This window comes from Oncorhynchus masou, chromosome 29, assembly GCF_036934945.1.
Source record: "Oncorhynchus masou masou isolate Uvic2021 chromosome 29, UVic_Omas_1.1, whole genome shotgun sequence".
Taxonomy (NCBI): Eukaryota; Metazoa; Chordata; class Actinopteri; order Salmoniformes; family Salmonidae; genus Oncorhynchus; species Oncorhynchus masou.
This window is the reverse complement of record NC_088240.1, coordinates 11890630-11903129: the sequence shown is the minus strand read 5'-3', so window position 1 is coordinate 11903129 and position 12500 is coordinate 11890630. Positions and strand designations below refer to the sequence as shown.

The 12500-nt window shown below is 43.1% G+C and overlaps 1 protein-coding gene across 14 annotated transcripts in view; it reads right to left on the bottom strand.

Annotated features, from left to right (window-relative positions):
- Positions 1 to 12500, bottom strand: part of LOC135518984 (peripheral plasma membrane protein CASK-like) — a 239730-nt gene that overhangs the window by 33988 nt on the left and 193242 nt on the right. For all 14 annotated transcript variants that reach the window (XM_064943983.1, XM_064943986.1, XM_064943987.1 and 11 more), the window contains one exon: positions 5068 to 5148. In XM_064943983.1, the coding sequence (XP_064800055.1) occupies positions 5068 to 5148 (81 nt within the window). The remainder of the gene's footprint in view (positions 1 to 5067; positions 5149 to 12500) is intronic.

The window sequence follows — 12500 nt, the reverse complement described above, 5'->3', positions numbered from 1 at the left end:
TATGGTTTGTATTTACTATGGTGTTTGTTCTTCACTGGTTGCCTTTTTCTTGTGGCAATAGGTCACAAATCTTGCTGCTGTAATGGCACACTGTGGTGTATCCCCAAGTAGTTATAAGGGAGTTTATCAAAATATTATTTGTTTTTAAATTCTTTGTGGGTGTGTGTAATCTGAGGGAAATATGTGTCTCTAATATGGTCATACTTTTGGCAGGAGGTTAGGAAGTGAAGCTCAGTTTCCACCTCATTTTGTGGGCAGTGTGCACATAGCCTGTCTTCTCTTGAGAGCCAGGTCTGTCTACGGCAGCCTTTCTCAATAGTTAGGCTATGTTTTTTTTTTGTTAATTTTTTCCAGTGTGTCAAGTAATTCTCATTTTGTTTTCTTATGACTTCGTTGGGTCTAATTGTGTTGCTGTCCTGGGGCTCTGTTCACAAACACAAATAGACCCAACCAAATCATGAGAAAACAAAATATAATTACTTTTAAAAAACAGAGCAAACTAGAATGCTATTTCAAATCAAATCAAATCAAATTGTATTTGTCACATGCACCAAATACAACAATGTGTAGACCTTACAGTGAAATGCTGAATACAACAGGTGTAGACCTTACAGTGAAATGCTTACTTACAAGCCCTTAACCAACAATGCCGTTTTCAGAAAAGTCCTTAAAAAAAGTAAGAGATAAGAATAACAAATAATTAAAGAGCAGCAGTAAAATAACAATAGCGGGGCTAAATACAGGGGATACCGGTACAGAGTCAATGTGGAGGCTATATACAGGGGGTACCGGTACAGAGTCAATGTGGAGTCTATATACAGGGGGTACCGGTACAGAGTCAATGTGGAGGCTATATACAGGGGGTACCGGTACAGAGTCAATGTGGAGGCTATATACAGGGGATACCGGTACAGAGTCAATGTGGAGGCTATATACAGGGGATACCGGTACAGAGGCAATGTGGAGGCTATATACAGGGGTACCAAAACAGAATCAATGTGGAGGCTATATACAGGGGATACCGGTACAGAGTCAATGTGGAGGCTAAAGGGGGTGACAGAGTCAATGTGGAGGCTATATACAGGGGGTACCGGTACAGAGTCAATGTGGAGGCTATATACAGGGGGTACCAAAACAGAGTCAATGTGGAGGCAGGGGATGTACAGAGTCAATGTGGAGGCTATATACAGGGGATACCGGTACAGAGTCAATGTGGAGGCTATATACAGGGGGTACCGGTACAGAGTCAATGTGCGGGGGCACCGGAGTCGAGGTAATTGAAGTAATATGTACATGTAGGTAGAGTTAATAAAGTGACTATGCATGGATGATAACAGACAGTAGCAGCAGCGTGCAAAGGAGGAGGACTACATTCATAAGTGCATTAGTAACGGGGGATGGGAGGGGCAATGCAGGCGGGAGGGGGAGGGGCAATGCAAATAGTCTGGGTAGCCATTTTGAGTCTTATGGATGGCACGGGGTAGAAGCTGTTTAGAAGCCTCTTGGACCTAGACTTGGCGCTCCAGTACCGCTTGCCGTGTGGTAGCAGAGAGAACAGTCTATGACTAGGGCGGCTGGAGTACATTTTCGGGCTTTACTCTGACACCGCCTGGTATAGAGGTCATGGATGACAGGAAGTTTGGCCCCGGTGTTGAACTGGGCCGTACGCACTACCCTCTGTAGTGCCTTGCGGTCAGAGGCTGAGCAGTTGCCATAACAGGCAGTTATGCAACCGGTCAGGATGCTCTCGATGGTGCAGCTGTAAAACCTTTTGAGGATCTGAGGACCCATGCCAAATCTTTTCAGTCTCCTGAGGGGGAATAGGTTTTGTCGTGCCCTCTTTACAACTGTCTTGGTGTGCTTGGACCATTCTAGTTTGTTGGTGATGTGGACACCAAGGAACTTGAAGCTCTCAACTACATCCCCGTCGATGAGAATGGGGGCCTGTTCAACCCGCCTTTTCTTGTAGCCCACAATCATCTCCTTTGTCTTGATCACGTTGAGGGAGAGGTTGTTGTCCTGGCACCGGTCAGGTCTCTGCCCTCCTCCCTATAGGCTGTCTCATCGTTGTCGGTGATCAGGCCTACCACTGTTGTGTCATCAGCAAACTTAATGATGGCGTTGGAGTCGTGGTTGGCCGTGCAGTTATTTGTGAACAGGGAGTACAGGAGGGGACTGAGCACGTACCCCTGAGGGGCCCCCAATCAGCGTGGTGGATGTGTTGTTACTTACCCTTACCACCTGGGGGTGGTGTTTCGTCCCAGGATCCTAAGCTTAGTAATGAGCTTGGAGGGCACTATGGTGTTGAACGCTGAGCTGTAGTCAATGAATAGCATTTTCATATAGGTGTTCCTTTTGTCCAGGTGTGAAAGGGCAGTGTGGAGAGCAATAGAGATTGCATCATCTGTGGATCTGTTGGTGCGGTACGCAAATTGGAGTGGGTTTAAGGGTTTCTTGGATAATGTTGATCATGTGAGCCATGACCAGTCTTTCAAAGCATTTCATGGCTACAGACGTGAGTGCTTATGGGTCGGTAGTCATTTAGGCAGGTCACATTAGTGTTCTTGGGCACAGGGACTATGGTGGTCTGCTTGAAACATGTTGGTATTACAGACAGGGAGAGGTTGAAAATGTCAGTAAAGACACTTGCCAGTTGGTCAGCGCATGCTCGGAGTACACGTCCTGGTAATCCGTCTGGCCCCTCGGCCTTGTGAATGTTGACTTGTTTAAAGGTCTTACTCACATCGGCTGCGGAGAGCGTGATCACACAGTCGTCCGGAACAGCTGATGCTCTCATGCATGTTTCAGTGTTACTTGACTCGAAGCGAGCATAGAAGTTATTTACCTCATCTGGTAGGCTCGTGTCACTGGGCAGCTCTCGGCTGTGCTTCCCTTTGTAGTCTGCAATGGTTTGCAAGCCCTGCCACATCCGACGAGCGTCGGAGCCGGTGTAGTACGATTCGATCTTCGTCGCTTTGCATGTTTGATGGTTCGTCAGAGGGCATAGCGGGATTTCTTATAAGCTTCCAGATTAGAGTTTCGCTCCTTTAAAGCGGCAGCTCTACCCTTTAGCTCAGTGTGAATGTTGCCTGTAATCCATGGCTTCTGGTTGGGGTATGTACCTACAGTCATTACGGGGACAATGTCCTCGATGCACTTATTGATGAAGCCAGTGACTGATGTGGTGTACTCCTCAACGCCATCGGAGGAATCCTGGAACATATTCCAGTCTGTGCTGCAAAACAGTCCTGTAGTTTAGCATCTGCTTCATCTGACCACTTTTTTTTATAGACAGAGTCACTGGTGCTTTCTTTTTAGATTTGCTTGTAAGCAGGAATCAGGAAGATAGAATTATGGTCAGATTTGCCAAATGGAGGGCGAGGGAGAGCTTTGTACACGTCTCTGTGTGTGGAGAAAAGGTGGGCTAGAATGTTTTTCTCCCTGGTTGCACATTTAACATGCTGATAGAAATTTGGTAAAACTGATTTAAGTTTCCCTGCATTGAAGTCCCCAGGCACTAGAAGCGCCGCCTCTGGATGAGCGTTTTACTGTTTACTCATGGCGGTATACAGCTCATTGAGTGCGGTTTTAGTGCCAGCATCGGCCTGTGGTGGTGTGGAGACAGCTACAGAAAATACAGATGAAAACTCTCCAGGTAGAAAGTGTGTTCTACAGCTTATCATGAGTATCATGAGATACTCTATCTCAGGTGAGCAAAACCTCGCCGGAGGTAGAAAAGACTTCCTTAAATATTGTGCACCAGCTGTTGTTTACGTACCCCCGCCCCGTGTCTTACGGGAGGCTGCTGTTCTATCCTGCTGATAGAGTGGCCCAAAACAGAGAGTACACAGTGGCATAATACCTGACCACTGTGACTGACCCAACATTAAGGAAAGATTTGACTATGTACAGACTCAGTGAGTATTGCTATTGAAAAAGGCTGCCGTAGGCAGACCTGGCTCTCAAGAGAAGACAGGCTATGTGCACACTGCCCACAAGATGATGTGGAAACTGAGCTGTACTTCCTAACCTCTTGCCAAATGAATGACCACATTAGAGACACATACTTCCCTCAGATTACACAGACCCACAAAGTATTTAAAAACAAATAATATTTTGATCAACAGTTTTCTCATGATTTGGCTGGGTCTAATTGTGTTGCTGTCCTGGGGCTCTGTGGGGTCTGTTTATGTTTGTGAGCAGAGCCCCAGGACCAGCTTGCTTAGGGGACTCTTCTCCAGGTTCATCTTTCTGTAGGTGATGGCTTTGTTATGGAAGGTTTGGGAATCGCTTCCTTTTTGGTGGTTGTAGAATTTAACGTCTCTTTTCTAGATTTTGATAATTGGCGGGTATTGGCCTAATTCTGCTCTGCATGCATTATTTGGTGTTTCACGTTGTACACGGAGGATATTTTTGCAGAATTATGCATGCAGAGTCTCAATTCTTGGTTTGTGAGCGGACCCCAGACAGACCTCACCACCAAAAATGGCTCTATTACTGATTCAAGTATTTTTTAGCCAGATCCTAATTGGTATGTCGAATTGTATGTTCCTTTTGACTGCATAGAAGGCAGCGTTTACAGCTTTGTGGAAGATACCTGTGGTGCTGATGTTTAGACCGAGTCTCTCTCTCTCTCTCTCTCTCTCTCTCCCTCTCTCCCTCTCTCTCACTGATGTTTCACTCTCTTTCTCTCTCTCTCCTTACCTCTGTCTCTCTCCATCTATCTGCCCCCTCTCTCTCTCCCTGTCTATCTCTGTCTCTCTCCATCTACCTGCCCCCCCCTCTCTCTCTCTCCCTCTCTCTCCCTCTGTCACTGATGTTTCACTCTCTTTCTGTCTCTCTCCTTACCTCTGTCTCTCTCCATCTATCTGCCCCCTCTCTTTCTGTCTCTGTCCTTACCTCTCTGTCTCTCTCCTTCTATCTGCCCCCTCTCTCTCTGTCTATCTCTGTCTCTCTCCATCTATCTGCCCCCTCTCTCTCTGTCTCTTTGTCTCTGCAATAGCTTCAGTCATGACGCCTAAACACAGCCAAATCGAGGTGTGTATGTATGTGTGTGCTTTCACTCACCATAAAGTGCGGCTTGGTCAGTATCCGTCTGAGCTCCTTGGCGTCGTGGTTGTCTGGGTAACAAGAGATCTCTTCCAGTACCTGTAAGGTGGAAGCACAAAAGCACAGGGCGCCAGTCACAGGGCCTTTCTGTAAAGTAGTAGAGTAGTCCTGCTTAATGCCTGTCCCAAACGCACACTGAAGAGTACATCAACCTCTGGTCTGAGTATACACATATAGAGTAATACCCTCGCACACTAAACCCCCCTCCCTTTAGAACCACGTAAACCAGTATAAATTGCATTTTGAAATGTTCATCCCATAAGTTCCCTCTTCATGGCTTCTCTTAACCAATAAGAGTCCTCTTCAGGGCTTGTTCATGCCCCCTGGCCTCTCGGAGTGACCTGATTTGGAGTCTGGTCCTGCTATGTCACACCTGCCTGCTGAAATGGGAGATGGAGAGTCCTGGCACGTAAAGGTGTGTGCGAGTTGGAGCATGTGTGTGAGTGTGTCTGTGGGAGATGAGCAGCAGGTAGCCTAGCAGTTAAGAGCATTGGGCTAATAACCGAAAGGTCACTGGTTCAAATCCCTGAGCTGACTATGTAAAAAATCTGTGTCTTTGAGCAAGGCACTTAAAGGGAAAGTCCACCCAAAAATGATATTTTGGTATTTGTTTCATTAGTCCATTGTTGACAAAGTCCCCAAAATATTTAGCTTGTCAGCAAATCAAGATATTTAACTTTTAAAATACAAAAATCATACCTGTATGATGCATTTTCCATCATATGATGTTGCGTTTTGTGTCATATGATGATTTCTTTATTTTGAAAGTTACATATATTGAAAACTTGATTGCCATCAAGCAAAACATTTTGGGACTAGGTCAACAATGGACTAATGGGGCCTCCTGGGTGGCGCAGTGGCCAAGGGTGCCGCACTGCAGCTGTGCCACCAGAGACCCTGGGTTCGCGCCCAGGCCCTGTCACAACCGGCCACAACCGGGATGCCCGTGGGGTGAAGCACAATTGGCCTAGCATAATCCAATTTAGGGAAGGCTTGGCCAGTAGGAATATCCTGCATGCTGTTGGGTTGTGTATTGGAGGACACGTCTTTTAACCTTTGTCTCTCCCAAGCCTGTACAGGAGTTGTAGCAATAAGACAAGATAGTAGCTACTAAAAACAATTGGATACCACGGAATTGGCGAGAAAAGGGGGGTAAAAACAATGGACTCATGGAACAAATACCAAAAGGTCATTTTTTGGTGGAATTTTGCTTTAACCCTGTAAGTCACCTGTTACCTGCACCTGTAAGTCTCTGCTAAATTACTCATATGTAAAAAATGTAAAAGAGTGGTGAGACCTAAAACATAAATCCAGGTGACATCGCTATGGATCAATCTGTGTGTTTGCTATTGTTGTATCCATTGCCTCTGATCAATCAGGACGTTCAATTTCACTTTCTGAGTTGAAAACGGAAACGGATCACAAACTTGACCTACACAACAATTTATGACCTATTTTAGAGAGGATACACTCACAGCCACACTACAGACGCCACAATAGACTCACACACGTGCTACTGAGCTACAGCTTACATGGGTCAAGCTACAGCCTAATGTATGCATCATCCCAGACAGCTACTCCCAGTCTCCTTCTGTCAAATACAACATTGCTTTAAAATAAAACCAACTTGTCTTTCCTTGTTTTATTTGTGAGTGTGAGTGTGTTGTGAAAGGCGTCTCAGGGCTTACATATTCCAGGTGTTTCAAAGCGGAACTTGTTTCGTCTTGGATGGAGCTCTTTAGACCAGGAGGAGGACACAGGGAGGACAGTTACACGTGACCTCTGAGGATGTCCTTGGTCCTCATAGGAAGAGTCAGGGGTCATGGGGTCAAAGGCCAGGGGTTGTCAAGAGGGTCAGGGGGGTAAAGTTGAAAGAGGTCTAAGATGACGGCGTTGGCGGGAAAGGTTAGTGTCTATAGGTTTAGGACCAGGGTCAAATATAAAAAGTGCTAGTATTAATTTTGGAAAGTATTTCAGTATCGCCACTGAGGATCAGCAGCAGGAAGTCAAGCAGAGTATCACACAGGAAGTCCCTTTAAGTTACTGGTGGCAAGAAATAAAGGAGATTTCGTTCTGTGGTGAAATACTGGATCAATGCGTCTAACATTGACTGGAAAGACACTCAGAGAGAAAATGAGGACACTGCTGGAGGAACATTATGCGCGCGCACACACACACACACACACACACACACACACACACACACACACACACACACACACACACACACACACACACACACACACACACACACACACACACACACACAAACACACACACACACACACACACTCACTCCCAGTGGTGTACTTTACTATTTAGATTTTGCCACTTTTACTTTTACTTCAATACATTTCTAAAGAAAATACTACACTTTTTACTCTATACATTTTCCATGACACCCAAAAGTACTCGTTTTGAATGCTTAACAGGACAGGAAAATTGTCCAATTCACAAACTTAAAGAGAAAATCCCTGGTCATCCCTATTGCCTCTGATCTGGCGGATCTGATCTGATCTGGCAGATCTGATCTGGCAGACTAAACACAAATGCTGTGTTTGTAAATTATGTCTGAGTGTTGGAGTGTGTCCCCATAAATGTAAAACAACAAGAAAATGGTGCTGTCTGGGTTGCTTACAGTTTTTTCCAACTGCTTACACACAAAATCTTTTCATGTCACACGATTTTTGAAACCTCTCACTCAAAGTGCAAAACTACACACCAAATATCCAAAACCATAAGCTATTTCTCATCCTTTGACTCAGTTGTCAATTGCATAAAACACTTTTTTTTTAAACACTACACACAATTCTCTACCTAAAACACAAAAATCTAACAGGAAGTGACTTGCTTTCCTTTTCCAAACACAACCAATCAAAATGCTACACTTATTCACCAGGTCACACACACACTCCTCACATGTGCAGACACTAATAGCTTAACTGATCACTAACCAATCACTGCTTTACTGTAGTATAGGCCTATATAGGTCAAAGGTCAGATTACCTGTTTTGAACAATGGGATGCCAACAATGGACAGAGAGCAAGAGGAGTAGGAGGGAGAGGAAGAGGAAGAAGAGGACGGGGGGAAAGAGGAGGAGGAAGGAGAGCCATTTCTTATGAGATTAGGGCTTGTTGATTGTGTGATCAACCAAGGTTTGACCATGAGAGAGAGTCGATTTACAGTGGCGTCCATAATTCGAACCTTCAGAAATTAGAACAGGAATGCAACTATCTAATGACTATTTTAGAATTACAGTAATGTACTGTGAAATACGTATGACTGCATAGTATTGCATAAACATTTGTAACTCTAAGCCATCGATTTACTGCACTACATTGAATGAATGAGGTTGGTTATTATGCTGTACTACATTGAATGAATGAGGATGGTTATCATGCTGTACTACATTGAATGAATGAGGTTGGTTATCATGCTGTACTACATTGAATGAATGAGGTTGGTTATCATGCTGTACTACATTGAATGAATGAGGTTGGTCATCATGCTGTACTACATTGAATGAATGAGGTTGGTTATCATGCTGTACTACATTGAATGAATGAGGTTGGTTATCATGCTGTACTACATTGAATGAATGAGGTTGGTTATCATGCTGTACTACATTGAATGAATGAGGTTGGTTATCATGCTGTACTACATTGAATGAATGAGGTTGGTTATCATGCTGTACTACATTGAATGAATGAGGTTGGTTATCATGCTGTACTACATTGAATGAATGAGGTTGGTTATCATGCTGTACTACATTGAATGAATGAGGTTGGTTATTATGCTGCACTGCATTGAATGAATGAGGTTGGTTATTATGCTGTACTACATTGAATGAATGAGGTTGGTTATCATGCTGTACTACATTGAATGAATGAGGTTGGTTATCATGCTGTACTGCATTGAATGAATGAGGTTGGTTATCATGCTGTACTGCATTGAATGAATGAGGTTGGTTATCATGCTGTACTGCATTGAATGAATGAGGTTGGTTATCATGCTGTACTGCATTGAATGAATGAGGTTGGTTATTATGCTGTACTACATCTTTTCGTACATAGTTTACAGTTCCTATGCTGAACACGTACTGTGTTTGAATTCTGTCCAGAGTGGAAAGGCAAAGACATCATGGAGGACGCTTGTTTACAGATGTACAAGAGACTGCAATTATAAATATGGTTTTGGCCAACAATGCAATTAGGATTCGAGAGATAAGAGAGCATATCTTGAATAATGACACCATATTTAACAACATCAATGCTGTAAGCTTGTCGACCATACAACGCATCCTCCAACACCTTTTCTAAATCCCATAGAGGAATTCTTCTCAGCATGTCACTGGAAAGTGTATGATCGCCAACCCTATGCCCGCACTTTTGGTTTACATATGTTTATGGTTTTGTTGTATGCTACTGTATACAACAGTAATGTTTGGCCTAATAAATATGTTCTGTTTCTACATTGCATTGGTGTTAACAGTGTACTTGTTACCCCTCTCAGCAGATTACTTTCACTGTAGAACATCGTATTGAAATGTAGATATAAGCCTATGAAAGACCAAAGAACTTTAGATTTAGAACAACAGTGTTTACATGGTATATCCAAAAATGTACTATTATGAAAGCAGTGTTTGCCATTTGATGCAACTGCTTCATTCTGCCGTGTGTTTATTACATTATGATTGCAGTGTTACATTTTGAAGGAGATGTGAGACATTTTGCATTTTGTGTGTGCAGTTTTGGGAATTGTGTGTAGAGTTTTGAAAAAAGGAGACAGTTTTGAAAACATGTGTAAGCAGTTGGAAAAAACTGTAATATATGGAATTTGAAATTATTTATACTTTTACATTTACTCTTGATATTTAAGTATATTTAAAACCAAATACTTTTAGACTTTTACTCAAGTTGTATTTTACTACGTGCCATCATTGTAAATAAGAATTTGTTCTTAATTGACTTGTCTAGATAAATAAAGGTTAAATAAATAAAAAATAAAAATAGGTGACTCATCTATTAAGTCATTCTATTAGTCATTTTCTATTAAGGTCTCTACTTTTACTCAAGTATGAGAATGGGGTACTTTTTCCACTACTGAAAACTCCCAATCCAACACCATACAAACTCCTAATCCAACACCATACAAACTCCTAATCCAATGCCATACAAACTCCTAATCCAATGCCATACAAACTCCTAATCCAATACCATACAAACTCCCAATCCAACACCATACAAACTCCTAATCCAACACCATACAAACTCCTAATCCAATGCCATACAAACTCCTAATCCAATGCCATACAAACTCCTAATCCAATGCCATACAAACTCCTAATCCAATGCCATACAAACTCCTAATCCAATACCATACAAACTCCCAATCCAACACCATACAAACTCCCAATCCAACACCATACAAACTCCTAATCCAATGCCATACAAACTCCTAATCCAATGCCATATAAACTCCTAATCCAATACCATACAAACTCCTAATCCAATGCCATACAAACTCCTAATCCAACACCATACAAACTCCTAATCCAATGCCATACAAACTCCTAATCCAATGCCATATAAACTCCTAATCCAATACCATACAAACTCCTAATCCAATGCCATACAAACTCCTAATCCAATGCCATACAAACTCCTAATCCAATGCCATATAAACTCCTAATCCAACGCCATACAAACTCAGAATCCAACGCCATACAAACTCCTAATCCAATGCCATACAAACTCCTAATCCAATGCCATACAAACTCATAATCCAACGCCATACAAACTCAGAATCCAACGCCATACAAACTCATAATCCAATGCCATACAAACTCATAATCCAACGCCATACAAACTCCTAATCCAACGCCATACAAATTCATAATCCAATGCCATACAAACCCATAATCAAACGCCATATAAACTCCTAATCCAACGCCATACAAACTCATAATCCAACGCCATACAAACCCATAATCCAATGCTATATAAACTCCTAATCCAATGCCATACAAACTCCTAATCCAACGCCATACAAACTCATAATCCAACGCCATACAAACTCATAATCCAACGCCATACAAACCCATAATCCAACGCCATACAAACTCAGAATCCAACGCCATACAGACTCCTAATCCAACGCCATACAAACTCAGAATCCAACGCCATACAAACTCAGAATCCAACGCCATACAAACTCAGAATCCAACGCCATACAAACTCATAATCCAACACCATACAAATTCATAATCCAACGCCATACAAACCCATAATCCAACGCCATACAAACTCCTAATCCAACGCCATACAAACTCATAATCCAACGCCATACAAGCTCCTAATCCAACGCCATACAAATTCATAATCCAATGCCATACAAACCCATAATCAAACGCCATACAAACTCCTAATCCAACGCCATACAAACTCCTAATCCAACGCCATACAAACTCATAATCCAACGCCATACAAACTCATAATCCAACGCCATACAAACCCATAATCCATGCCATACAAACTCAGAATCCAACGCCATACAGACTCCTAATCCAACGCTATACAAACTCAGAATCCAACGCCATACAAACTCATAATCCAACACCATACAAATTCATAATCCAACGCCATACAAACCCATAATCCAACGCCATACAAACTCCTAATCCAACGCCATACAAACTCATAATCCAACGCCAAACAAACCCATAATCCAACGCCATACAAACTCAGAATCCAACGCCATACAGACTCCTAATCCAACGCCATACAAACTCAGAATCCAACGCCATACAAACTCATAATCCAACACCATACAAATTCATAATCCAACGCCATACAAACCCATAATCCAACGCCATACAAACTCCTAATCCAACGCCATACAAACTCATAATCCAATGCCATACAAACTCATAATCCAACGCCATACTAGCTCCAACTCCATACAAACTAAAATTAGACCATCTTAAAAGTAAAACTATGACACAAACAACACCATAAACAGGTTAGACTAAATCCCCTCTAGGACCAGACTGGGTCAACTGTAGCTGGTCAATTACTCAAATCCTTTAGATTTACTTCAAAGCCACATACAGATTCCTACACTGCTCTAAATGGACTTTCCAGTGTTAATAATGCTGTGTTTTTCAACCTACTCCCTCCCCCTCTCTCTTTATTCTCAGCCTCCCTCCCTCCCTCCCTCCCTCCCTCCCTCCCTCCCTCCCTCCCTCCCTCCCTCCCTCCCTCCCTCCCTCCCTCCCTCCCTCCCTCCCTCCCTCCCTCCCTCCCTCCCTACCTCCCTCCTCCATCTAACCCATACAACATCCCTCCCTCCCTCCCTCCCTCCCTCCCCTCCCTCCCTCCCTCCCTCCCTC